General features: G+C 49.5%; 2 protein-coding genes across 3 annotated transcripts; both read left to right on the plus strand.

The window, feature by feature from the left end:
* The first annotated feature begins 40 nt into the window (after window positions 1-40).
* Window positions 41-7,935, plus strand: RNPS1 (RNA binding protein with serine rich domain 1). 2 transcript variants are annotated; one of them, XM_035339433.1, is made up of 7 exons: window positions 41-106; window positions 2,791-2,946; window positions 3,252-3,443; window positions 4,595-4,697; window positions 5,528-5,681; window positions 6,158-6,299; window positions 7,585-7,935. In XM_035339433.1, coding segments are annotated over exons 1-7 (855 nt in total). In that variant the 5' UTR covers window positions 41-104; the 3' UTR covers window positions 7,691-7,935. The 2 variants fall into 2 exon arrangements, with proteins under 2 accessions (XP_035195324.1, XP_035195325.1); XM_035339434.1 differs by lacking the exon at window positions 41-106 and adding an exon at window positions 2,150-2,459.
* An 878-nt stretch (window positions 7,936-8,813) lies between these two features.
* Window positions 8,814-26,497, plus strand: TELO2 (telomere maintenance 2). Its single transcript, XM_035339820.1, has 20 exons — window positions 8,814-9,106; window positions 9,368-9,645; window positions 10,031-10,099; window positions 10,758-10,905; window positions 11,267-11,369; window positions 11,682-11,750; window positions 12,714-12,855; window positions 14,315-14,451; window positions 15,184-15,272; window positions 16,158-16,271; window positions 16,889-16,977; window positions 17,284-17,375; window positions 18,396-18,512; window positions 19,140-19,211; window positions 19,845-20,009; window positions 20,697-20,788; window positions 21,569-21,668; window positions 22,060-22,124; window positions 22,767-22,882; window positions 25,986-26,497. The coding sequence occupies exons 1-20, from the start codon at window positions 8,814-8,816 to the stop codon at window positions 26,090-26,092; spliced, it is 2,457 nt and encodes an 818-aa protein (XP_035195711.1). The 3' UTR covers window positions 26,093-26,497.
* The last annotated feature ends 475 nt before the right edge of the window (window positions 26,498-26,972 follow it).

The raw sequence follows: 26,972 nt of genomic DNA on the forward strand, positions 1-26,972 counted from the left end.
CCCCCCTCCCGCGTGACGTCATCACCGCGCGCCCCGCGGCCCCGTTCCCGCCCGCTGCGTCCATCCCGCGCGACGCGGCCCGGGAGCGGCGGCGGCTGCCGAGGATGTGAGTGGGGCCGGGGGCGGCGCGGGGCCATCGGCGTCCATCCGGCCCGGCCGCCGCTCCCAGCGGCCTCGCGGCCGCCCGGGAAAGCCGAAGGGAGCCCCGCGGAGGAACCGCCGAGGAGATGGCGGGGGGCCGGCGGGCGGGAGGGGGGCGCTGAGGAGCCGCGGCCTAGCGCGGGGGGCGGGCGGGAGCCCGGGAGGCCGGGCCGGGGAGGGGCCGGGGCTGGGCCCGCAGCGCTGCCGGGCCAGGTGCTGGCCCGGAAGTGGCGGGGCCGTGCCCTCGGCCCGGCTCCGCGCTCGGGGGAGCTGAGGTCGCTGCGGAGTTGGGGCTGTGGGAGCGCGGCTCGCTGCAAAGGGCCCTGCACGGCAGCGCTGTGTGCGGGGAGAGCTGCGCCTGGGCAGCCTGCTCGGGCCGACCGCCGTGGTGCTGCCAAACGCCGGGCTGCTCGGGGTGTAGTTCTTCTGTTTTGGTTGTCGGAAAGACGCGCGTTGCCTAGAAATGCCTCCTCTCCTTACACGCCCTCGTGTGAAGGTTGAGGTTTGTCCTTTCCGCACCGAGGCGTGGTCCAGCGGCTGTCTGGGCACACGCTGAAGTGCCCCGAGGCTCCGGCTTTTGCTGAGGTTCCCAGCTGAAGCGTCCCTGGGAAAGGCACACATCATTTTGATAGAGAAAAAAAACAAAGGTTAGTTTAGAGGCCCCTTAAGTGCTGCATCCCAGGGAGTTTGCTGGCTGTACAAACACCGCTTGGTGGTCTGTCTGGTAAGTGCCGGGCTGGGGGAAGGCACGGAGGAGCGGTGCCGGAGTGGAGCTGTTTAACTGGTATCAGCAGTGCGTGTGTCAGCCTTCGGCTGCCCTCCCTCCCCACCGTTCCTCCAGTAGGGCTAGAGCTGGAGCTAACACGGCTGAGCTGGTGGCACAACGACTGTGAGGGTCCACAGCCGCACGAGTAGTTGGTGTGTGGGAAGAAGCAGTATAAACCCGAGTGGTTGTGTAGAAGGGAGGCAAGGAAGGAAAGCACAGGCTTGCTTTTCTTGACCACCTTTAGCACCCGGGGAGCAGGCCCTGCGCTGCCTTCTTCCTGCTGCAGGTGTCAGGGAAGGCCTGCAGGTGTCATGTGCTGCTGCTTTCCCGTTCTCCGTGCAGAAAGGCTCGGGTGTTCCTTCACTTCTGGAAGCTGTGGGGAGCGAGGTGTGTGAACGCTCAGGTGTGTTGCTTTTTGTGGTGGCTGTGGTAGGGAAAACCCTGAAACGAAAAATCAGGAGAGCCGAGTTCAGCTGTTCAGGAGCAATCTCTTCCCAGTCATAAACTTAATTGAAATTTAGAGAATGAAGCAGTCGATGGTCGGAGTTGGGACACCAGAAGCACCGAAGCAACAAGACCGCTGCATGCCATAAGCTGGAGAGCTTTTCTCTTGTTAGCTAACTTTGCCTTCGCACGCGCAGGGGGAAGTGTTTCCAACACCTCGCAGCGCTGTGGCTGTCGGGTCGCTGTTCGTAATTCTGGCAGTTCAGGCGGGCTCGTGCCTGTTCTTCATTTCCCAAATGTTTCACTTGGTAATCGGTGTCACACCAAGTCAGGTCTGCCACATTTTTAGCAGTTAATTAAAATACATGTAGAGGAAGCTTTTAATTTGGATGTTCAGCAATCTTAATCTGATCTTTCTGAGGCTGAAAGGGCTGTGGGAGGAGCTTGTTAAGGCTGAAAGCAGCCGTAACGGAGTGGGGGCTTTTTGTTGTTGAAGTTCTCAGCAATGCTTCGTGACCAACACATGCTCTGGGCCGCGGGTTGGCTGTGGAGGAAACCAAAGCTTGCTCCTCTGGAGGCGAGGCTGTCAGGAGGCACGAGCTGCGTGTACGTCTCGCAGAGGAGCTGGATGTCCTCCACCTGCCTCTTCTGGGGAGGGTTGGAGGGTGAGGATCCTTCGTACTGCGAGTATCAAAGTGACAGCCTCAGGCATGGGTGCAGGCTTGGATATGAGACACGGTGCCAGTGTGAGCAGGCGCGGGGTGGGCTGTTAACCGCCGCGTTGCGGGGCGTGCTGCTCAGGGACCCTGCAGAAGTCGGCTGTCCTCCAGTACGCGGCCGCTGTTGCAAAGCAGTTTTGCTCTTCTGTGCCTATCTGTTAATGTCGTCTTTCTGAACGCTTTCATCTCGTCACTAGGCTGCTCTTTGGAGTTTATTGCACTCGATCAGGGATCGGTTCTCAGAGTCAAGAAGTTAGAAGTGAGATCTGAGATGAGTGAGGCCCATTGGGTGCTGCTTTGGATGCCTCCGAAGGGGAAATGGAGTTATCAGGAGTGAAAAAGACGAGTTTGCTAGCACTCAATGAAAGTAATCAAAAATCCAACACTAGGTAATCATTACACACCAATTTTTAGGCTTAATGAAACAGGAGGTGTTGTAGGGTACTAGGGCCCTCCCAGCGAGGGGGAGGAATTGGAAGCGCACCTCTTTCTGTGTGGATTTGTATGTGAGCATTTATGTATGCTGTCGTTGCCATCTTCAGAGCTGCGGCTCTGTAATGTAAAATATCTCCCTTTCTCTAAGAAGCCCAGACTTAGCTAACGCCGTAACTCTGCAGTTACGGTGACGTTTGAAGTTCAGTGTTTCGGGTTGCCTTTCAGTTCCTTGGCTGGCTGTGGTTTTCTGTATTCAACAATCCCTTCTGCAATTTGTTCTTGAAGGGCTCCCTCACCAACCAAACGCAAGGATAGGTCTGAAGAGAAATCGAAGGACCGATCAAAGGACAAAGCAGCCACTAAGGAATCGGGTGAAAAGGATCGTGGTCGGGACAAGACACGCAAAAGGCGTAGTGCTTCCAGCGGCAGCAGCAGTACCAGGTAGCTACCGTTACAGGTAGTAACAAAACCCAGCATTTTCAGAAGCCATCAGCCGTATTTCTGGTTCATTTCATTCCCCACGTCGTGGACTCATTTGAACATTGCCTTGTGTTAGTCACAGTAAAACTGTGTCTGGCTTGAAGGGTTTGGGTTCTGTGAGATAAGAATTTCATTTGGCTGAACTAGCGAGCTTTGGAGTGTCGATTTGCAGTGTTTCAACCTGCAGTTGTTTTCTTTGTAATTCTCAGAAGTATTTCAGCTGTTCCTTTCCTGGGTACTCCACTCATGTTTTTTCCCCCTATCAGGTCCCGTTCCAGCTCAACTTCCAGCTCAGGGTCCAGTTCCAGCACTGGTTCTAGCAGTGGCTCTAGCTCCTCTTCTGCCTCGAGTCGCTCTGGGAGCTCCAGCACCTCGCGCAGTTCCAGTTCCAGCAGCTCTTCTGGATCCCCCAGCCCGTCTCGACGGAGACATGACAACAGGAGGCGTTCCCGTTCCAAGTGAGTTCTGTTTCTCTCTCAGGAATTACCAGAGAGCAGGCTGGTAAAATACAAGGGGTTTATGGAGTTTGATTCTTTTTCTGAGGACCGTTTTCTTTTTTTATGGAAGTTAGAGATGTGGATTGTGTTGGAATGGGTGTGCTCCTTTTAATTAAAATCAAAGTATGTGCCCTGCAGAGATGCAAAATCTCATTTTTGAGGGTGATTGCTACATCCTGTATTTTGTAGAGGCAGTTTTCGTCCGTGTTTCCCCATTAGAACGGGAATATAAGGGCACCAGATGACAGTGAAGGTCTTTATGTACTCCCTGTAAATTATAGCCAAGAGCACCAGAAAAGCCAGGGCTAATAGTGGTGGGTAGGCTTGTGTGTGTGTGTTATGTCTTCTGTGTAAAAATGAAATGGGTGGGGACCAAAGGAAGCCTTTTTTGTAAGGGTAGCAGTCAAACTACCTTAATACCATACATTTTTTTTCCTTTGGATAATTCCGTAGATAAGGTGCGGAAGGCTGATAAAATCTACTGAAGCGTTACAATCCCGTTTGCTTTTTAGTGTGTCCCTAAATTTATGACGGTAAGGTTTGGAAGAAGCATAAATACAAATGTTCTGCCTACTGAGTTGGTTTTTTGGATAGTAATTTTAAAAACCTGCAAGCAAAATGCAATATGCAGCTATCTAAATAGTTGGGGTGTGATATTTCCAGCCCTGCGTAGTGAACAGAAGATGGAGAAACACAGAGCACTAGATCCATTAATTTTTGGCATGCTTTCTTCCTCTTTAATTGTATTAAATGATGTTTTTTTTGTTTTAACAACTACAAAATTCTGTAACTATTGCCAACAACTTTGAAGAAATGTTTGGTAAATTTCACATTTATTTCCCTAGCTGTGGTAGGGCTAAAACTTAGCGAAAAGGGGAGTCTCAGGTTTCAGAAGGTTCTAAAGTAAAAGCAGACAAGGCAAATGTAAGGCTTGAGATGGTTCTGAGTAGAACACTACCACCAGCTCAACAGTTCCTAACTTGTAATGTCTTCAGAAAAATTCTGCCCTCACAAGAAAAATGGTACTTTTAAAACCCACGTGATAGGGATTGGCTTCTAGTTTTTGTCTCGCTTTTTCCTTAAGCTGTAAGCATTTTCTGTTGTGAAATCAGGTCCAAGCCACCCAAGAGAGATGAAAAGGAGCGGAAGAGGCGCAGCCCATCACCCAGACCTACAAAAGTACATGTTGGAAGGCTCACTAGAAATGTGACCAAGGTAATGGCCTGCTCCCCTGGAACGCCGAGCTTACACATCTCGTGTGGGCATTTGTTGGTGGCTTTCTTAAAGCCTTCAATGTTGTTGTTGTTGCTGGACTGCTGCCAAAATAACTCTTCTGGAAATTCTTACTTTGTGTCCAAATTGATGAGCGAGGAAAACTGCGTTAGAGCCTCACTGAGTCAAATCTAGTACAGGCTCCTGAGGCTCTGCTGTGCTGAAAGGTTTGCCTGCTCTGTTGGAATCCCAGCCCTGGTACCTTGCCTTACTGTGAAGAGAACTGTTGAAGTCAGGACAGTAGCGGAGCTGACCTGGGAGGCATTAAGAACATCTGAAGGTTCTTGAAAAGGGTCTGAAGAGAGATGGTCTGGCATTGTAGTTTAAAGGTCTTCAGAGGTAAAAAGTTGAGGGTGCTGAAAAAATGGGGTTTATAGAAGTACTGAGAATTGTACCTTAAGAGTTTCTAAGGGCACGAGCTCACTTTCATAAGGTCCCCAAGAGGGTTTTTACCCTAGAGGTGGAGTTTGTGTACCCTGTGGTGACATTCAAGCAGTAATGCTGGTAGGCCTTAAGGTCTGCAATGATCCAAGGTGAAGCTGAATGGACAACGGTATAGAAAGTGGTAATCCAGGTTCCTTTCCACACCTGACCAGTGAAATACGGCTCACCCTGCTGATGGCATCCATGTAAAGCTAACTTAGTGCTGTGTACACCTTGAATTCACTGCTCTGTGCCAGCCAGACCTGGTCAGTGGTATGTGAGTGGTAAGAGACATGGGACACGTACCGTGAGAGTGGCGTAGGTCCTGAAGTTCTGCTCTTTCTCTGCAGGATCACATCATGGAAATATTTTCCACTTATGGGAAGATTAAAATGATTGACATGCCAGTTGACAGGCTCAATCCACACCTCTCCAAAGGTTACGCTTATGTTGAGTTTGAGAACCCAGATGATGCTGAGAAAGCCCTGAAACACATGGATGGAGGTAGGTGTCAAATGTTGAAGGGAGGCTGGGTGCTTTTTAAAAAAAATCTTTGTGACAGGAGGGCTTGATCTGAAAATGAGTGAGAGAAAATGGCGTAGCTTTTGGGGAACTGATCTGAAATACTCTCAAACTGTTTTCAGCTTGAGTTTGGCTTTTGTGTGATTTCAGGACAGATCCATGAAAACTACAGGACCACTAAAACTGATTTTTTTTCCCAAAATAAAAACCAATAAAATTCCTAAAATTTCTGCTAAAATCCTTCCCGATTACCATCTGGTGGGATATTTGATTCAGAAGTCCAGTGTGTAGGTGTGTGGACTTTATCCATGTAAGTCTGGAGCGGGTGGTGGAAATAGCTTGGCATAGCGGGTGGTGGACAAAGCTTGTGGCAAAGCTGGGAGTTGCAGCACTGTGGTGTGTAGATGCTGGTGCTGGGAAATGCTTGCATCATCCTACTTCTGTGATTTCATGAAAAGGCCAGATCGATGGTCAGGAGATCACTGCCACAGCTGTGCTGGCGCCACGACCCAGACCGCCTCCCAGACGCTTCAGCCCACCCAGGAGGATGCTGCCGCCACCACCCATGTGGCGCAGGTCACCCCCTCGCATGAGGAGAAGGTGAGAGACGTGACAATTCGTATTTCCTTCTCAGTGTAACTAGAACGCATCACCGAATAGTCGGCGTGAGGGCGGTTCCATCCCACGGGACTTGCCTTGCCCTTCCAAATGGTGGTAACTAACGCCTTCCGGGCATCAGCTGAACCCAGACCGTACTTCTGAACTGCTTAGTGCCGGCACTGCCCCGCTGCGGTCTGCTTGCTGAACGCGGTCTGCTGAAAACATCAGGTGCTCCCAGGAGTCCCTTCCACACAGTGCTTTGAGGCGAAGTGACACACAGTTGTGGCTGGGAGAATGTTTTTGGCAGCCTGCTCCAGCTGCTTGCTTTTTTGAAGTCCTTGCACCTCTCTCCCTCGTTTCTGTGAATGAAACATGACCACACAGCAGCCTTCCCGCATCAGGTGGCTGGAGTGCACTGACCCCAGGGTGGGGCCGGGCCTGCATACGCCTGTTGTGTGGTGCAGGCTCTGAAAGATTTACCTGAGAACGCTGAGGCAGCCCTTTATCAGGATCTAGGTGAGCTCCTCCGTCTTGGAAACCTGCTGAAACTCTTGTAACCACCAAAAGCAATTCCTGATTAGAAGCAGCTGGTTGCTAACGGATAGGTAGAGGTTTAAAAGAGAACATGGCACAAGATGCACTGCTCATTAGTCCTCCATAAAAGATGCTTTTTACTGAGGTCACGGAAATGATGGATCGGATGGCTTGTTTGCTTCCCTGGTCTGCCTTACCATCCTGTCAGGCTCCGTTAATATTCTCTGGCTGGAACCTTGGTGTCACACTGGAGTATAGGTTATTGTAGTACTGAAGTCCTTGAAGCTCAGCTGTTCCTTAGAGTTAGAATTCCCGTAAGAAATGACCCCGTGGCTCTGCGTGACTTAGATAAACCCTTTCCCTGAACCTCACTGTATTTTAGGAGCTGAAGTTGACCTTTCACATGGAGGAGAATCTGATGTAGAATGAAGTCGAGTTTGTTTTGCTTGAGAGTAAATAAGAATCTTGTCTGTTCTTTGGCTATTAAGCCTTCCTTCAACTTCAGAAGCAGAGGGACAGTAGCTGGAATATTCCTGCTATAATATTCCTCTTTGAATTGCCTTTCTGCTCTCTGGAGTTGGCTGTACTTCATGGGAGCTCTTTCAGAGTGGCATCTAACGGGTTTTGTTAGTTTGTTTTTTGAAGGGGGACAGGGAGCATTGATTTGAAAAGGTATTAGATGAGCTGACAAACGCCTGGAACCTGTTGTCCACGTCTCCTAATAAAAGCTTTCTTCATCCTTCTCTGCCAGGTCCCGATCTCCTAGGCGCAGATCCCCTGTTCGCCGGCGGTCAAGATCCAGATCTCCTGGACGAAGGCGCCATCGCAGCCGCTCCAGCTCAAACTCTTCACGATAAAGCAAAAAGACTGGACAGCTTTTTATTTTTTAACTTAAATCCCATGTAACTAAATATTGTACCTTTTTTTATAATGGGTCTGGGTGAGGAGGGGGGGGAGAGAGAGAGAGAATCCTGGCAGTGAAGGTGATCTAAGAGGAGAAATTAACAGTTCCACAGTTCCTGGCCATTAGCTGATAGCCTCTGCTGTGGGGCTTCTACTTTCCTGGCGTTGAATTGAATTTATAAAAAAAAAAAAAAAAAAAGCTTTGATTTTTTTAAAGGCTACAAAAACAGCATCTCTTCCAGATAAATGGGTGGAAAGATGTTATAGTTTCTCTTTCTCCAGTTCGCAGGCTGCTGCTTGATGATTTCTAAACGCTTAGCACGCTGTACAGATGAGCATGTAAATCTTGAGCTATTTTGGAAACCCTACACAGTAGGACAGGGAGGCGTTTAGCTCCGTCGCTAGGATTCTCGGAGCAGCTGGAGTGCAGGTTACCAAATCTGCCCGAGACGTAAATAACGGGCTGTTGCTTTGTTCCCGTGCTGATGGCTTCTGCGCGTTAACCTCCTGTAATGCCAATACCAGAGGAACGCTGCAGAAACACCGGCCCAGCCCGCTGAGTTTGGGAAAGCAGCTGGAAATCCTAGGCGCTGGTTTGGGGCGGCTGCCCTGAGGGGTTCCTGCCGCCTTTCCCTGAGGTTTTGGGTAAGAGCTTCCCGCCCCACCCCCAGCTCTCGCAGATCTCCAGCCAGCGAGGGGGCACCGGCCCGGGGAGCCCGGGGGAGCCCGGGGGCCGCGCTGCTGCCTGGAGGGGCGCGGGACCCGCCGCCTCCTGTACCGCCGGTCCTACAGCGTTGCGGGTTTGTTCTGTCGTTGTTCCGTGTCACTCTGTAGCCGTTCGGGCCGCGTCGCGTGTGTAGCGGTGTAGGGCGCGCCCGCCCAATAAAGCCGTAGGGTTGAGAGCACCCCGCCCGCCTCCGCCTCGCTGCCTTTCGCCCGGGGGGGGGGACGGGAAGGTTGGGGGGCGCTGCGCCTTTAAGAGCCGCGCGGGCGGTGCCCGCTGACGTCGCGCGGGGCGGGCGCCGCCATTGGCTGCCGCCGAGCGGCGGCCCCGGAAGCGGGACGCGGGACGCCGCCATGGCGACGGCTGTGGAGAGCGCCCTGCGGGAGGCCCTGGCGGGGCCCGCGCCCGGGGCGGCGGCGCTGAGCGCCGTGCGGGACGGGCTGGCGGCGGCGGGGGGACCGGCCGCTCTCGGGCAGCGGGAGCGGGAGCGCTTCGGAGCCCTGCTGCGGAGCCTGGCGGCGGCGGCGGCGGCCGGGCCCGAGGAGCCGCCCGGGCCCTGGCGGAGCTGCTTCGTGGAGGGGCCGCCGGGCCTCGCCTTCAGCGCCCTGCTCGGGGCCCTCGGGGAGCCCCCGGGAGCGGCCCCGCGGTCAGTGCCGGGACGGGAGGGAGGGGAGGGGAGGGGGCGGCCGGGCCTGCCCTGCCCCGTCCCGCCCGTGCTGGCGGAGGAGCCGCTGCGGGCAGGGGGCTTGAAGCGGCCTGGCCGTGACGCTGCGCCTTGCGGAGAGGGGTTCCTCGCTGAGATCGGGGCCGAAACGCCCGCTGCGCGCACGGCATCCCCCTTTTAGTTAGGTTATCGTGGACTCGCCGTGCGCCGGGCCTCACGTCGGTTGTCTTCCCTCCCCCCCAGTCCCGGCTTTCGGCCGCGGGTGATCGTGGAGGTGCTGGAGCAGTTCCTGCGGGAGGGCCGCCTCTCGGCCCTGATGTGGGAGGTTTGCCAGCAGCACGCGCAGGGCGGCTCGGCCGAGCTGCAGGACGCCCTGCTCCACGGGATCGTGTCTCTGCCCGACCGCGTGAGCAACAGCCTGCAGGGGAAGAACCCCGCCGTGTTCTTCCCACAGAGCTACTTCCCTCTGCTGGGCGCTGCGGTTATCGAGGTGCTGCACCAGATCTCCAGTTCCCTGAGAGGTATGGCTGCAGGAGGGCTGTGCTCTGGAGGCTGTTATGATGCTGTTAAATGTCTTCATCCGTTGCCAGAGTTTAGCTGTGGTCTGTGCTCAGTTAATTGTGTGGAATAAGCCTGCGTGTGTAGCCGGCCCAACGGTGCTGGATGAGCCCGTGGTTTTATTTCCGTGGTGTCAAAGGGGGACTGAACGGCTTCAGGCTTCTCACTCCACCTTGTACAGACAGTTCTGTGGATTTTCTGTTCTTGAAGGCAGGTGGTGGAGGGAGAAGAGAGCGTGCCTCGAGAGAAAGAAATGAATCCGTGTTTTCAGGCTTCAGCACCTGTAGAAGTGTGCCTGCTTTGGATGATGCTGGTGGTGATGTTATGTTTGTGTCTGTTTTATCCCAGGTGGCTCGGATTGCTCAATATCGTTTGTTTCTCACGTTCTGGGGAAGGTCTGCGTTCATGGGAGACAAAGTGAGTGCTTCACGGTAACGTGGGGGAGAGGGAAAGCCTGGTTTACTGTTAGCAAGGAGGTGTGACCGTGACAGCGATCACCAGAGGGAGCAGGAGACTGTCGAGGTAATCCTGGGGCTTTAGGAGGTAGGCTGCTCTCTGCTTTCCTGAGGTTACTCAGCTATGTATCTGCTAGGTGGTGACACTTTTCTATCAGCCCACGTGGTCTGCTTGGCTCTAAAAAATTGTTGAGGTGACTGGTCTTCTTGTCCTGCCGTTTGGGGCGTAATTACGAAATGATCTTGTAGCACTTCTCATCCAGCGGGCTGAGAGCCTGCTGTAAATACCAGCAAAAATCCCTCCCCGTGTGTAACACTCACCTGATGTGACCGGCCTTCCGTCAGGCCCGCCGCGACTTCGAGGCCACAGCAGGAGTTAACAGGGCCCAGGGGGTGGGGAGGGGGAAGGAGAGATCTTCTGTTTACTCTGATGAGAAATACCTACAAGTTTCTCAGGCCTTAGGTTAGTTCTTACCACAGGAGGAGTTCAGAATTGCAACCTGTGTGTTGTATTTGTCTGTAAGGAGCTTTAACTAAGCAGGCTGGCCCTGAGCGCCATCGCGCCGGTTCCGTCTGTCCTGTCCGTGTATTTACCTCTTTTTTTTCCTCTTCTACTTCAGAAGAAATTCTGAGCGTTTTGGTGCCCCGCCTCACGGATCTCACCAAGTCGGACTGCATCTGGCAAAGAATTTGCTGGCGACTGGTTGAGTGTGTGCCAGACCGCTGGGTGGAGGCGGTGGTCCTTGGTTTTGTTCAGAGAGCGCCGGGGTAAGAACTCTGTTTTCTTCCCTGATCCCGAGCAAAGGCTGGAACTTTCTCACAAATACTTGCAGGGGCCGGTTCTGAAACGTGCTGGTGTGTGTGTGTGTGTGTAGGGTTAAAGGAGCAGATTGATTGTTCCCCCTCGGGTGGAACCTGAGCTGTGCTGTAAAGGTCTGGGCCATGACACAGAGTAAAAAAAAACATTATTTGCAACCACAGATGGGCTATTAATGTGTAAAGGTGTTTTGGTGGTTCTTAGCTTTTGACCTCTTTGCAGTAAGCTGCTGGCAGAATTGCACAGGATTGGAGACAGCGTGACAGTCGTTCCAGGGCTTCCTAACGTTTTGCTGTTGACTTGTCTTGCCAGGGCAGACGTCTTGTCTAGGCTGCTGGGGAACCTGGTTGTGAAAAACAAGCAAGCTCAGTTTGTTGTGACGCAGAAGTTCCTCCTCTTGCAGTACGGCTACACGGTGAGGACGGCATCGAACACCTGCCCTTCCCAGAGCGCTGATCTGGTGGTGTTGAGGCGCGTTCTCTAGCCTGTTTCCGTGCTGTGTTTGTCTGCTCTCGATGGTACGAGTACTGATTCCGCTCTTTGTTTTCTGCGTTTCATCAGCAATTTCATGTGTTGCACTTCTTTTTATTTGCATACTTTTCAGTCCCTGAATGGTGCCAACCAATCCCTCGCATGTAAGAGTTTAACACGGTGAACAAACACGTTTGGCACTGCTGGATGACAGCTTTGTTCCCAGTTCCTGAAACCTGTGCGTCTTGCTTTACAGACTGCGGTGCTACAGAACCTCCTTGGCTACCTGGCCCTGGACAGTCTTCGGCGTCCCTTGTTGATCAAAGTAAGGTTAAGTCACGTTTCTGGTGATGCATCTGCTGGAAAAAATGCTGATGTGAGCGGGTGTCTGTGTGGTGAATTCTGGTGCTTCTCTAAGTCACTTCTGCTGCTGTTGGTGAGAGTGAAGGAAGCCCTACCGCACTGCCCGGGGCAAAGCAGATGAGTTGTGCTGGACTAGGCAAGGACTCTGCACTCCGGTGTTACTTTTCCATATTTAATGGCCAAATTGCCTTCCCAGCAGCAAAACTAATGATGCCTGGGTTCCTGCGAGGGTCCCGCATGCTCTGTCCTTCTCAGCTTGCTCCTTCATCCCCTGCCTGTGTGGCAGATGGCAGAAAGTGGTGAAGGTGGTTGAGAGCGGTCTGTGCAGGATGGCTGATGCTGTGGAGTCCCTCACCTACCCTTGCCTCAGCAGGGATGCAGATCTTTTCCCTCCCCAAGTCAGCAGTTTAATGGAACTTCTAGGAAGTTGTTATCTCTGGAAATTGCTACAGATTTGTAATGGTGATTTTTTTGATATGTTTTATATATTTTTTTCCCCACCGGTCAAAGGTTCTAAGATCTGTGAGCCCTGGCAGCCATTTAGACTTCGAAGGTCGGACTAAAAGCATTGTGGAAGCAGTACAGTGCTGCTTTTTGATCAATGGTGTGCCAAACAAAAGATTTTATTATGAGAAACAAACACACTTTTAAGCAAAAAGCATTATTTTAACAAGGTATTAAAGGGAGGTGCTATGGACTTTTTAGTTGGCCAAGCAGAATATCATTTTGGGCCCCGAAATACCAAGTTAGCTCCATTGGCAGGGAGAGTAATTGCACTGTGAACGCGTGGAGGCCAAAGGACCATCATAATAAATTTCATGGGCTGTGTGAAAGCTAGAGTGTTCCTTCAGAAAGGAAATTATGTATGGAAACGATCCGTTTCCAGCCAACTGGGGCAAACCAAGTTGTTTACGCTCTGATTCAGGTGCTGCAAGAACTCTTGGAGACCTGGAGCAGTAGCAGTGCTGTGAAACACTCCCCGGCTGAGCAGCAGGAATATATTAGCAAGGCCATCCTTATCTGCCTTTCCCACCTGAAGGAGCCTGAAATAGAGAGCTGCAGACAAGGTGAGGTGGCAGGAGAAGCAGGGCGTAGATGTGCTTTATGGAAAAACTGACTGTTGAGTAGAAAAAGATCTTGTTTTGATGTATAGGCTATCAGAATTGTCCCAACTTCATTTTGGCAAACGAGGTATCCTGCTGGAGTCCTTTTTCTTTAGTACATATACAACATAACTCCAAGTACGTGGCTGTAAATCACAGAAGTGAAGATTGGTACCTTTGAGCGAAGGCCATGGGCAGGAACACCTCCCACTAGGTCAGGTTGCCCAGGGCCCCGTCCAACCTGGCCTTGAACACCTCTGGGGATGGGGCACCCACAGCCTCTCTGGGCAGCCTGTTCAGTGCCTCAGCACCCTCTGAAGAATTTCCTCCTAACCTCTAATCTAAACCTACCCTCTTTTAGTTTTAAACCATTCCTCCTTGTCCTGTCGTTATCTGACTGAGCAAAAATACGCTCTCCATGTTTTTTGCAGTAAGGTCACCCCGCAGCCTTTTCTCCTAGAGGCTCAACAGCCCCAGCTCTCAGCCTGTCCTCAGAGGAGAGGTGCTCCAGCCCTCCGAGCATCTTCGTGGCCCTCCTCTGGACGCATTGTAACGGATCAACATCCTTGCTGTGCTTGCTCCAGCCCTGGGTGCAGCACTGCAGGTGGGGCCTCAGGAGGGCAGAGCAGAGGGGCACGGTCACCTCCCTCGCCCTGCCGGCCGCTCCTCTGGTGATGCAGCCCAGGATGCAGTTCACCTTCTGGGCTGCAAGTGTGCACTGCTAGTGGAGAAAGCGGATCCAATGAGTGAATAAAGAGAATGTTTCCTTGTTTCCCAGAGCAAGAACTAGGAGCTGTCCAATGACACTAAGACAGGTTCAAAATTAACAAAAAGGAGCGGTCCTTCCCTAAGAGGTCCTGGTTTAAAGAGTCCTGGTCTGAAATTCCAATTTCTGTTCCAAGAAAAATATCTGTCCAATTGCTAGAGTTGCTTCTGTGTGTGCGGTTCTTTTTTTAATTATTGGAAGGTTGACATAGGCCTGTTTCGTCTCTTTTGCTCTAGAGCTAGTTCTTCTTTAGGAAAGTGACAGGTTAGTTCCTGATGGTATTGTGCTGGTCAGAGTTTGCAGTTTCCTCGTAGTGGTATTACGCTTACGTGGCTTCAAAACTCTCAAACTGAGCTAAAGATTGGCTTGTTTTACCATCCTTCTTGTTTTACGTTTCACCAAAAAAATAAATATTTCAAATTCAGACTACACTTGTAATGGTTTGTTGACCTTCCAGCCCATGAAAAAGCCGTTTTTTGCTATATTGGTGCCGAAGGGAAACGCTGCCACCTCAGAAAGGTCCTGTTTGCATAGGCCCTTCTGGGCTTTCTACCCGTTGTTGGGTGGTGAGCGGCTAATGTTGCCCTCTTAGGAAACTGGCGTGAAGATGCATGGTTTTCTTCTGACCTTGTTTCGTGTGCTATTTATTTTTTTCAGAACTTCTTACAAGCATGATGGAGGGCGTGAAATGTCACCTGGATAGCAGCCTGCCACAGATCCGGCGTCTGGGAATGATTGTGGCAGAGAGCATTAGTTCAAAAATAAACACCGACGGGCCTGTGCTGAAGTTTCAGGTGAGGGTTATAAGGAAGTTTTTCTCTGGTGTACAAGGCATGGAGGAAATACGAGCTTTGAAGCGGGTGATCGGGGGCGTTCCAGTGAGTTCTGACACCATCTGGAAATGCAGAGAGGCAGCGACAGGGTGTCTGCTCACCAACAACGCTTGCACAGAAAACAAATGGATGGGTGAGAGTGGCCTTAAGGGCGTATTCTGATGGCAAAGGTTAGGGCAAACTGTTAATAATGGAGTGCTAGAGATTTATCACAGCATGAGATTCTGATCTATGGAAGTTAAGAGGGAACTTCACACCTCAGCCAGGGGTGAGCATGCAGTCCCTGCAATGGTAGGAACGTCTCTGGGGTGAGATTTTCAAGATAAACGTGGGGATTTTTGCTGTGCTGTTAGTAGTAGTTGGTAAGAACTACGTGATAAAACCTGCATCCTTTCTTTAAAAATCTGCATTTTCCATCGTGTTGCATGGCCATTTAGTAAATGTTTTAAAGATCGTAAATAACGTTCAGACGTGGTCTGAGCAAGTACTACCATTAAATATAGGGGCGAAGATTGCATAGGGTACGGATCGCCATACAGCACCTTACTTAGGTTACTGCTGGCTGGACAGCGATTGGAGCAAGTAGGATTAGTGTTTGTTCTGATTCAGTCCTCGTTTGTACACCGCAGAAGGGTCAAACGTTGAATGCTGGTCATGCTTGCAGTCTTAAAGTAACTTATTCTGAATGCCTAGTACGAAGAAGATGATGAAGCAAGAGAACTGAAGTCCCTTCTGGTGCAGGCCCCGTCGTTCTGTGTTGTCCCAAGCGTCCCAGACGACAAGTAAGATACTGCTACTCTTCATTTCCATGCCTTTTAAGTAGCAAATACAAAAAAAACATACTGGAACTTGGCAAGTTACATTCCCCACCCACCCAGCCCCGATGTTGATTATTTGCAGAGACTACATCTGGAAAAGATGCGTTGTTCCCTTTTAACCTTTTTTCTGCTCCTTGTGACTTTGTCTATGGTATCTTCCCTCACTTGTCTCTTCCAGACTAAAGAGTCCTCATCTATTTAGTCATTCCTTGTATTCTCACAAAGCATTATAATGCACCTTATTCTTACAATGCAGTGTAATTATTTGAAATTCATAATGGAAACGGTAGCGTATATTAGAACGGCCTGTTTGATCGCCACGCATGGTGAAGCCATGCTGCAGTTCCTACGGGTCTTATGTTCCCCTGAGTAGAACTGAACGGGCCTTTCTGGTCACGTCTGGGGAGTCTTTTGATGTTTGGGTCACACGCAGCCACCCCCCGCCCATCAGTAACAAAAATCTAGCGTATGCATCAGTGTAAAGACTGGTTCTGTGGTTCAGTTTCCTTCATAGCTCTGAATACTCTGCAGACCAGTGCGATCCAGTTATCACAGATGAGACTTTCCTTAGCGGCCCTAGACACGTTAGTACAGGGAGAATGCAGCAAACTAGCTAACTTCATTTTTGTTAGCTGTTGCTTTTCTGTTACGGGATTCTGACTCTCCCGTCATCCCGTTCTGCCCCCCGGGACTTTGTTCTTTATGAAGGCCAAGCTAGGTGGGAGACTGCAGTAGAAACAAGTACCTGCCGTTCTACTGAGACAGCAGGGGTTGGTGGTGTGGGTAGCTTTTTGCTCGTGATTACGGACTGTTAACCTTACTGGTTTTAATGCTTCTTGTTGCTCGTAGCAGGAGTGAGCAAGCAGATGCTGCGCTGCCGCCGGCATCGGAAGGTACTGGAAAATCCCATACAGCGGCGACCCACGTGGTGTCAGATGAGGAGTCGGACGCTGAGCTTGACAGGTGTGGGGACAAGAAGCTGAGAGGAAATGGAAAAGGGAGTGGTGGGTTCTTAAGGGAAGACTTGGAGAGAAGGGAGGTAGCTGCTTACCTCAGCAATCTTGTGCTTTCTGACCAGAATGAGGGAGCAGACCTGGTTCAGCTGAGTAGGGCGTTGTGTAGGAAACTGCATGCAAGTGTGTTAATCACTGGAGCAAAGCCGTTGTCGTGTACAATCGCTATATTTATTCTATTTGACCGACTTAATATACTTTTTTTTTCTGGAATTATAGTTAGCCACTTAGTTAGCAGGCCTGTCTTGTCCCGTCACTTCACCAATACATAAAGAAATGTTAAGAATTGGCTTCTTGCCTCTGGGTCACCTGAACACTTCGGCACTTGACCAAGAGACCCAGTTCCAGACCTGGTTACAGAACTGCTCTTTCACTGGGATTCAGAGCAATTCAGAGAACTCCCTAAGGAACTCTTCTCGTCTCATCTTCAGCAGTGCTGCTATATTACGCAAGAGTGGCGGTGTTACAGTAGTGCCTGTGCTGCTGCTTTGCTTTCTGTGTGGATAGCTGAGGGAAGGAGAACAGCTGTACCCCATAAACTGACTCCTGCCTTTATTTCTTGTACAGCGACGATGATCTTACTCCTTATGACATGTCAGAGGACAAAGAACTAAAGAAGACTAAGGCTCCAGTGTATATTCGAGACTGTATCGAAGGTAGGAGATCGTGGGCTGAGTTTTCATCTGCTTTTTACTGTTTTGGGGAGAGTGGTCTCTTCAGGTTTATTTTTGTTCTGAGCTAATTTGAAGAAGGTCAGAATTACTCAATTTGTAGCAGTTCAGTTATCTGGACTCAAGCACTAAACCATCACTTCTGAGTAATTTGTGTGATTCCGAATGCTGTTCCTGTGCGGGGTCAATGATGCTTTCCTACAAAAAGACAGAATACTGTCAGAAGGAAGCTGGGGTATACACCCAGGCACAACGATTCCATTAATAGCTTTTGTTTCTTTTATCCTTCAGTCCTGACAGGATCTGAAGATATGGACAAATGGGAAGCTACAGTCAAGGCTCTTGAGAGCTTGGTTCGAAAGAATCCAGCGGCAACAAGAGAGGTGAAGTAGTCTGAGCTAACAGTTACTGGTGGGCTCTAACACAAGGTCATCCTTTTGGCCTTGTGCGGAGACTAAAAGTGCCAACAGAGCAGCCAGCAGAGCTGTGTGTGCCTGAATTTAGAGCTTTCAACTTGGGAGGGGAAATAGATATGGAAATAGTAGCTTTGGAAGTAGTTTGCGAGGCTAGAGAGCACAAAGGAGCAAAGAAGCAGGTGAATGTGCTGGCAGCAGCATGGCATTTAGCAGCTCCAGCACTGAAAATGAAGTGTGTTTGCAAGTCGAGCTTACCAGTAACTCAAGGCAGCAGAGCGAGCTCCATGCCTTGTGCTGAGCAGAAAAAACTCCAGAAAGGAAATTTATAGGGGAGGCACGAATCCCACAAAGTGATTTGAATTTTGGATGTCATTGATATTGAATTGAAATTGAATTGATTGTTATTTCCCAACAAAAGGGCGGATAAAATCGGACTTCCCTATTTGCTTGTAGAAGTGTCCTTCCTGAGGGAGTAGGTGGATTGTTCTGATCAAGACAAAAAGCTTTTGTGAGAGGAAGTTAGGACTGGTTAGATTGCTCACTGCTACCTGTTAGTGAACAGCTGAAGGTGGGATTTGTAGTGCCAGTGGTAGGTGCCTCTGCCAGCTGAGAGAGGGAAGGGCTGTAAGATGTAAGAGACTGGATGGACGTTGCATGTGCTACAGTGTCCTTTAACCCACACATTTCAGTAATAGGTTTTCCTATCTGACGATGTTTACCATTTGTCCAAAAAGCCAAAGCGAAACATGAATGTGGACAGAGAAATCAGCTTAGGGGGTTGACACGTGTGTTGAGAAATCTGTCTTGACGGCATTTATCTTAATATCTTTTCTCTCCTTCATGTGGGAAGGGCGGCACGTTGTGCCTGTATTCTGTTCCCTCATTTTCTTAAGCATGAGAAATGGAAAGTGGACTCTGCTCTGTAAATCCTGTGAGAAAGAAAACACCTGCAGTGACTTCATTCCTTTTTTTTCTTATTTTGAGCAGGTTAGTGTGGAGCTGGCAAAAATACTACTGCATCTGGAGGAGAAGACCTGCATTGAAGGCTTCGCAGAGCTCCGTCAGAGGGCCCAAGTAGCTGTTCTAACTGCGGATCCAATACCTGTTAGTCTCTCTTACTTCTTCCCTTTTTCAGTTGAGGTGCAGGGAAAAATTAAGCAGGTGAAGTCTCGTATCTTTGTAGAAGCAGCTATCAGAGTGTGGTAGGACAGCTGGCTGATGTCTGACAGCACGTACACAGAGATGGGCTGTATGCTGAAGAATCTGCAATGGATGGCAAACAACGGGAAAGAAAAAATCAGTCAAGAGCTGCAGCAAACTGGGAGAGATTTGGTATGTGGATCAACCATATACCAGACGAGGCAATTTAGATAAGGACTGGTTGCGCTGAAGGGAGATTGCTTCACACAGAAGGAAACTGAGGCACACAGTCTCTAAAAGATTTGACCGCTGTTTGTAATCAGCTGCCATAACGTTTGGATGCCTCTGCATAGGAGGGAGAGAAGAATCGCGAAATCCCTTTTGCTGTTTACTGCCTTTGGGAGAATCTAGAAGTGGAAGTGTCTGAATTTCCCCTATTCATACAGTGTTTCTCCGCCCTTCTCTTGGAGGCTTGTTGTTAATTAACAGGAAGCAGGACTTTGCCTGAAATGGAGAATTTAGAATTTTCAGAATTAGTGGAAAGGCTTTTTACTGGGTTTGTGTTCACTGCTCCTTGATTTTTCTGCCCAGGTAGCACAGTACTTGACCTCCCAGTTCTATTCCCTGAACTACAGTCTGCGTCAGCGCATGGATATTCTTGATGTAAGTGCTCATCTCCTTGCTTCTCATTTCATTGTGGCTGTGTTGCACCACTGCAGTGTCCCTAAGATGTAAGGTGTTAAGCTTTATTCCTTGTAGGAACAGGTGAGGAGGAAGCACAAGCATAGGAATCTGTTGTGCTAGTATTTATGCCTGGCATTCCCCTCTTGCTCTTAACCCTGCTACACTCGATTAGACAGCAGTCCTTGCCCACAGCATGCAAAATGTGCGATGGTCTATTGCCTAACAGCTGCTGCTCTTTCCTAACGTGTCATCAGTCTGTGATCTCTTTCTTCGCTTTCTGAAAGACAGCAATCTGCTTGTGGCTCCTTCCCACCATTTCACTTACCGTGTCTGAAAAAGGAGCCCCTGCTCAGTTTGAGTGACTTGTTGAGAGACTTGTTTGAGTGACTTGTTGTTGAGAGAAAAGTCACTCTTGTTGAGTGACTGAGCTGTTGACCGAATACCTCGGAGTCAGCTGACTGGCTTCAGGCGCTCACCTGCTTTCTTAATTCTAGAACTGTTGTGCCTTTCTGCCCTGCTATTCTGACTGCTTTGGGTGCAGGTTAGCTGTCGTTGCTGCCTACTGCAGGGATTTTCCCCTTGTAACAGAAAATTCCTTTTTTTTCCCTCTAGGTACTGGTTTTGGCAGCTCGGGAACTGTCCAGTCCCAAAGTCCAAGGGAAGACCAAGCATGTTGAAAAGCCTCGTGTCCAGCTTCTTCCTGGAAGTGACAGCTCTAAGGACTGGAGAAAAATTGTTGATGAGAGGATCAAAAGCAAGACTAGGAGGTTTGCGAAGGTGAGACCAGGGCAGAAACAAACTTATGTCAAATCCAGTAAAAATAAGGACAGCGTGACTTGCTGTAGATCTGTCTGGAAAGAGCAAAATACCTGTAAAATTGGGCTCAATCCAGAGGAAGACTGGGTAACTTAAAATGTCAGATTCACTTTAATGTCTTGCTTTTTTTGCATGGGAAGTACCAAATCCCATAGTCCTTTCCCAGGAGGAAAAGGAAAATAAACCTTGAAGTCCTTGTCTCACATGGAGGGATGGCTGTGTCTGTTCTGTGCCTGTTCTGAGCTTGTCTGGCCACTGCAGGGAGCTGTTAACTGCACTCAGATCCCAGGGCATCCTCCTTCAGGCGGGACTGTCTCAGGCTTCTGTTTTTCAGGGAGATGAACTGATCCCAGTTTCACACGTCCCTTAACTCCCCTGTGGTTCATCCTAGAGGGCTTGCTTTCCAAAACTCCTCTATACCTTGAGTGTTCTTGGCTTCAATGTGTAACCCAGCAGTACTGAGGCAGATGGTACTGAAATACATAGATGTGTGAGAGGATCTTAAGTGGGAAGTGCGGTGACTGGTCTGGAAACTAGCAGTCACGGGTACAAGTAAGCAGTAGTTGACAGTGGGTTGGCTGCAGTGGAGGGATGTTGAACAGTTGGATACTACATCCTGTGTCCAGACTTCATTTTTCTCTTGGACAGGGTCCACCTCAAGTGCAAGTGGCTTCTGGCCCAAACGAATTCAATTCTGTTGCTGGACACTTCTTTTTTCCATTGCTCCAGAACTTTGACAGGTGAGCGAACACCTTGGGATGTGGGTTTGGCAACAGCAGGAGTGAACCTTTCTGCTTGTCTGAGAGCAGCAGAGTAAAGCCCAGAAGCTGTGTGGGAGTCCTGTGACACCGTGCTGATGCCTGGCTCGTTGATCAGGCTTATAGAGGATGATTTTGTGCTCTCGGACTTAGCCTATGAGTTTTATTGGATAGGAATATGTAAGAAGACCCTGCAGTAAGGGAATATATGCTACTAAGCATAACCTGTCGGCAGTTACGTAGGGGGATGAACTTGGCAGCACCAAACAGCATTTTGGCTGACCTTGGGGAGGACACAAAGCCACAGCACTCAGATTGTAGTCTTTAATAGAAGTTACCTGCCTCAGTTTTCGTCTTTTCATATGGACTGTGCCTTCTGACTGTGTTATAGTGCACAGGCCACATTTTACTCTCAAGTTTACCTAAGGAAGAATCAGTAACTGATGCCATAAGAACCCAGATTCTTGTAATATCTGTCTGAATGGTTTGCTGGTATATGGCAGCAGTGCTAGCTTTTGCAAGCAGTTGCTTCCACATAAACATAGCCTGTTGGCAGGGCATGTGATCCCTCCTGTAGAGGATGTTACTGGTGTGGGAGCAAGCAGCTGTGGCTCATGTTGGACTGGGAATGACTCTGTATAACTTTTTTTAGGGATTCAGACTTGCATGAGACAGTTTGCTCTGCTCAGCCACCCTGACCATTCCAAAGATGCACTGCTCAGCCCTGTCACTGCCACAGGACTGCTTATCTTGTGCTTGCAGGCCTTTATCAACTTTTGATCTCCTGGGGGAAGATCAGTTTGTCCTTGGAAGACTGGTCCACACGTTAGCAGTCCTGATGTACCTGGCTGTCAACACTGTGGTAAGAAAGGCTGAATGAGCTTTCAGGTAGCGGGACTGACTTCTAGCCTGGGAGCTTGGAGATGGGTTCTGGGGCCTGCTACACTTAGAGTGGCAGTAAGTTTGAGTCACGTGCTGAAAAGTCCCTAAAAGGGCTGAAAAAAGATGGTCAGAAAGGAGATACGGGATTCAGACATCCCTGCACTTTCTTCTGCTGCTTCTGATAGTTTTTCTTCCAACTTCTGTGGGAAGCTGGGCGTATCTTTACTATTCACTGCTTCAGTTTCCTCATGTATAGCTGGTTGTGACCTTGATGTTAGGGTTGCAGCAGTATACGTCAAGGCGCAGTTCTTCAGGGTGGTGTGAACGTGAAGGTATTCATTCAGTGCTTGTGACATAATCCTGTTTTACAGGCAGTTACCGCAATGGGGAAGGCACTGCTGGAGTTTGTCTGGGCCCTGCGTTTCCACACCGACTCGTGAGTTGTAGCTGTATGCTTTTGTTCTCAAAGATCCCCTGTAAGAGTCCAGCCACAACCTCAGTCCAGGACTAGCACCTGGCTGAGAATGTCAGTGACTTCATCTGTTCTTTTTATGCTTACCTCTGCTCTTGTGTTCTTGTGGCTGAGTATTGCGAGAGCGTGTAATGAAAGCATTGCTTTCATGTCAGACCAACACAGGAGCGTAGCTAACGTCTTCTGGTGTTGAGATACCGTCATTACCTCTAAAAAGCGCGACAGATTTCTTCTTCAGCTATTCTTGCGATGTTTTCAGCTATTTCAACCAAGGAAGCTGAGAAAACTTCAGATTCAATTCCTGCACGCGACTTGGAAAGAAATTAAGACGTAACTAAAATGCTGTAAACATCCAGCTTCTGTTTTAACCTCGCACTATTGCAGGTCCCTGAGTTATGCTGGACTCCCTGCGACACAGCAGGGGCTCTGTATGTGAGTGCCGTGCCAGCTGGTGCATGGTTACACTCCCAGTCAGTATGAACATGGCAATAATTATCACAATTAGAAATAGTGGAAGTTGGAGGACCCTGGAGGTGTGGAATAATAAGTAAATCAAGGTAGAGCAAGAAGCTGCGGGTTTTAACTAGTTTGGTCTTTCTCCAACAGGTATGTGCGTCAGGGCCTTTTATCCTGTATCTCCTCCGTGCTGCTCAGTGTCCCTGCGGAGCATCTTCTGAACGACATGACAGAAGAGCTTTTGGAGGCTCGGTCCTGGCTGGGAGGTAAGAGGTGGTGGTGTACGCCAATGTTCTTCTGGCCAGTGCTGCAGTTTGCGTACAACATCTCTTTAAAACTGTGACTGTAGCAGAAATGTCCTTGTGTTGTGCTGCTCAGAGTTGCATGATAAACATATGTATGGCTTGGTCATACGTCTAGGACAAATAGCAGACCACGCTCTGTGCTGTAGACACATTGCAGAGGTATCTAAAGTATAAGCTGAGAGATCCTTACCGCATTTCAAAGTGTGACTGTCCTCAAAGTTTGGAACAGCTGCCAAGCAAATATCCCAAAATATGCTGTGTGCTCCCTTTCTCTTTCTAAGCCTCCAACCACTCATGTCCTGAAGCTGCAGAACACACTGTCATGTTACATGTTCTTTGTGGGTTAGCCCTGGCAGGCAGCTCAGCACCACACCACCGCTCGCTCGCTCTTCCCAGGTGGGACAGGGGAGAGAATCCCAGCTCTGGTGTGCCCCCAGCCTACTTGCTGGCAGGGCAGCATAAAAAGCAGAAAAGTCTGTGGCTCTCCTAAGCACTGTTCTGCAACAACTAAACCATCAGCGTGTTATCACCACTGTTTTTATTTAAATAAATACACAGCATTGTGTGAGCCTCTACCAAGAAAATAAACCGTGTACCAGCCCCAACCATGCCTGTCACATCCAGGCAGTGACTCTGACTGGCAGTAACATACAAGACTTGCTCTAAGCTATGTGCACAGCAGACGGCTTTTCTCAGTGCTAATGACAAAAGGAAGAAGAGCCCGGCACCATCTCCTAACATCCTATTGCTGATGAACAACCTACGAAAGAGAGCAAATGATTTGGTTTGTATTGGTGTGAGGTGCACCGCGTGCCGGCTGCAGCTTTCATGGGTTGTGCTACGCCGGGACTGCACATCCTTGTGATTGCGTAGGGCAGCGTGCTGCAAGCACAAGAGGAAATGATGCTGTGTGCTGCTGAAGCCTCCGCTGTATTCTGAGTGGCCCTCATGTGACTCCCCGGGTTGGTTTCCTTCACCATTCTCACTCTTGGTGAGTTGGCTTCCCCCAGGGAGCAGGCAGGAAGCAACACTGACACAGGCGGCCTCTGATCCTTGCACGTTGTGGAGCTCTGTGTCCTTTAAGAGGAAGAGAGCTGCCTTGTGGGGCCAAAAACTTTACTTTTCCCATGACATGCAGAGTGCTCTGAAGCATCTGTTTGTCTTTGTTGTTAACCACTGCTGTTAGCGAGTAAAGGCTTTTCAGGAAGGTTATGAGCACCTCTTCTGAACGAGGGTCTGTGAAGCCTGCTTTTAACGGGCTACTTTTGGAGGAAGGAGGACAGAGCTAGCGGCATCCCTTATGCCTGTAGGAAGTGTAATAGCTTTTTAATGTCGTGCTGTTGCATGAAAATTGTGTGATGGATCCTGGTGGGAATGAATAAGCTCAGAGGTGTGCGTACTAGCAAAGGGAAGTTCAGAAATGTTAAAGAATGCAGTTGGCTCCGCATCTGGTCAGCTGCGATGAAAGTGTATTTTAAAACCCATGTATCCTTCTAGAGCTGCTTCCTGAAACAACTTTTTGGGCTGTGGCCTTGCTGTTTGTTGTAAGATTGTTGGTAAAACACTATCACAGGGAGGTACTGGGCTCTTGCTGCTCCAGCAGCTGAGGTCAGTCTTTAGAAACCTGCTTTTGTGACTTAGTCACGGTTTTGAGCTAGCAGACTTGCTGCTCCAGACGAGATTTGAAAGGAGAAGCAACACCTATTAGGTCTGCTGTTATAGCAGGGAAAAATGACAAGCTGTCAAGCATGCAAGCCTTCTACTACTCTGCCTAACAACTGGGAGAAGTCACGGCTTTGGGCTTCAGCTTAGAGCTTGTACATTTCTCCTATGGCTACAACACAAAGAGGGACTGGAAAATGTTCTCCATGCTGCATGTGGCAGAACTCTCTACCTCTGCTCCAGCTTGTAATTACATCCCAGCCTGCACTGGCTGTAGTTCATAGCAGGAATGTTCCTGCTCTTCAGACCTGGGGGTGGAACTAGAACTGTTTCCCTTTAGAAAGTGTTCACAGTATGGTGTAAGATGTTTTGGGTGCTGTCACAGTAGTCCAGTGGCTGCTCTGGGACATTTCAGCTGTAGAGAGAAGCTACCTCCAACTGAGCAGCCTAGCTGTTCCTGGGCGGGGAGGAGGGGAACACCTAAGCATTTCTAGGAAACAGTTCCTTCAAAGGCAGCTGCTGAGGAATTGAGGGAATTCCCCACCCCTTGAAAGTGCTGTCATGGGTAAGTTTCTTTTATGGGAGAACCTAAATGTGTTCTAGTGCCCAGTGCCTCCCTTTCGGTGGCAGCAATTCAAGGTCCGTACTCATGCAGTTAGAAGCAGTGCCAACAGCAGGCTCTTAGCTTACAGCTTGTAGTAACCTGTCTTGTAGCCTTCCCGTTTTTGCTTCTGTAGAGGGAGTTTGGAAACACCATAATGAAGCTCTCCCTGAGTTTATAAATAGCTCTACTCAATCTGAATGAGTCATGTGTTTGGGCTGACAGTGCTGGGCTCTGAGCGCGCTGCTTGTGCGTACAGGATATCCTTACACAGGCTCTCAGCTCTTCCAGGCTCCCCCTGCTCAGACATCCTGCGTGCATCCTGGTTTTTACTTTGCAGGCCTGGTAAGGGCCCCCTGAAACAACAGCTGCTTGAAGCAGCTTAATCCCCTCCCTTACATGCTGCAGAAAGGGTAAGAGACTGCCTAGTTTATCAGAAGACTCGCACAACTGAAAACGTGTTGAACCTCAGGGCCTGCTTCTTTCTTTCCCCCAGTCGAGCGTGCTGTGACCACGGATTTCAGGAGGGAGCACTGAGCATTCGTTTAAGCTGTAGGAACTGGCGGAACGGAGACATCAGGGTTTTGAATAAGTTGATTTCTAATTGTAAATTACATTCATGCTAGCAGGTCAGCTGTAGAATAGCTCAAGGGCACAAATATAAATTCTGGCATGGAGGATGTTTCTTTTGGTGTTTCATTTAGTGCTGTTCTGTGATGGTGACTGAAACGGTACATGTTCAGTAAAAGTCCCTTTTTTCCACCAATTTTCCAGCTTACAATGGCTTCTTTTCTTTTACAGATGTGGTGGAAAAAGATCCAGATGGGGACTGCAGGAGGCTGGCCTTGCAGAACTTGCTACTAATGGAGAACCTGAAAAAGAAACTCAACAAAACTGTCCCTTCCTAGCTGAAGGGTAACAAATGACTTTACCTCGTACTCTTGCCAGCTGGCTGTATGTAGGCACTGCTGGGGCCTCTTCGACGGTCACCTGGCTGGAGAAGAGGAAGGAGGGGGAAGGGTGCAGAGCTGTACGCCAGCGAACCTGACTTGACATCTGGACTTTGTAGTGGAGGCCAATTTAGTGAGCTACTGCTATCCGGTACGGAGTGTACAGATGCAGGAAGGTAGGCTAGCACTGCCATCCTCTCCACACCTCCCCCAGCCCCCACCCCCAGCTATTTATAACCTTGGCAGGTTTGAGTCCTCTGCTAAAAATACAGGGAAGATCTCATAGCTGACTTCTTGTCAGAAAAACAGGAGGGCTGGAAACAGCCACTTACCTCCCAGGGCTGTGACATGCCTATAAAAAAAGCTCCCATGTCTTCTGGCAGCACTTGGTGGAATAGTTGGAGGTCTGCTGCTTGAAGCATGGGGTCAGCAATGACTCTGCAGCAGCTGAGATAGAAGCATGGAATAGCTGCAGTGAGGTTTGAAAAAATGTGCCAAACATTGAAAGTTTGAGTTAGAGCTGTCCTGGAGTTACAAAGCGAGAATTCTATTGATATAATATTAGTGCAGAATGGAGGTTGTATTAAAGTGTAACTAAGGTCCAGATTTAGATCTCAAAGGCTCTAGTCTGCATGGCCCTGTATTTTAAATAAAGCTTTGGGGTGGGGAAGTCTCCCTCCCTTCTGCAGTATGGGAGTAGTTTGACTTTTGACCAAGCTCCTAGCCAAGCAGGACAGAGATTGTTTGTTTTCAGAAGTTCTGCCTTCTAAGGAAAGATAAATATGTTAGCACCTTAGCAGACCAGAACTGTACTTGGAAAGTGTCAGCTCAGGAATTC

This window comes from Oxyura jamaicensis, chromosome 14 (assembly GCF_011077185.1).
Source record: "Oxyura jamaicensis isolate SHBP4307 breed ruddy duck chromosome 14, BPBGC_Ojam_1.0, whole genome shotgun sequence".
Classification (NCBI taxonomy): Eukaryota; Metazoa; Chordata; class Aves; order Anseriformes; family Anatidae; genus Oxyura; species Oxyura jamaicensis.

Coding starts and splice junctions, on each gene's coding strand:
- RNPS1 (XM_035339434.1), top strand. CDS start 2,389: ATGGAGTTATCAGGAGTGAAAAAGACGAGTTTGCTAGCACTCAATGAA. Junction 2,947..3,251: donor AGCGGCAGCAGCAGTACCAG/GTAGCTACCGTT, acceptor TCCCCCTATCAG/GTCCCGTTCCAGCTCAACTT. Junction 3,444..4,594: donor AGGAGGCGTTCCCGTTCCAA/GTGAGTTCTGTT, acceptor TTGTGAAATCAG/GTCCAAGCCACCCAAGAGAG.
- TELO2 (XM_035339820.1), top strand. CDS start 8,814: ATGGCGACGGCTGTGGAGAGCGCCCTGCGGGAGGCCCTGGCGGGGCCC. Junction 17,376..18,395: donor ATCCAGCGGCAACAAGAGAG/GTGAAGTAGTCT, acceptor TATTTTGAGCAG/GTTAGTGTGGAGCTGGCAAA. Junction 20,010..20,696: donor AGACTAGGAGGTTTGCGAAG/GTGAGACCAGGG, acceptor TCTCTTGGACAG/GGTCCACCTCAAGTGCAAGT.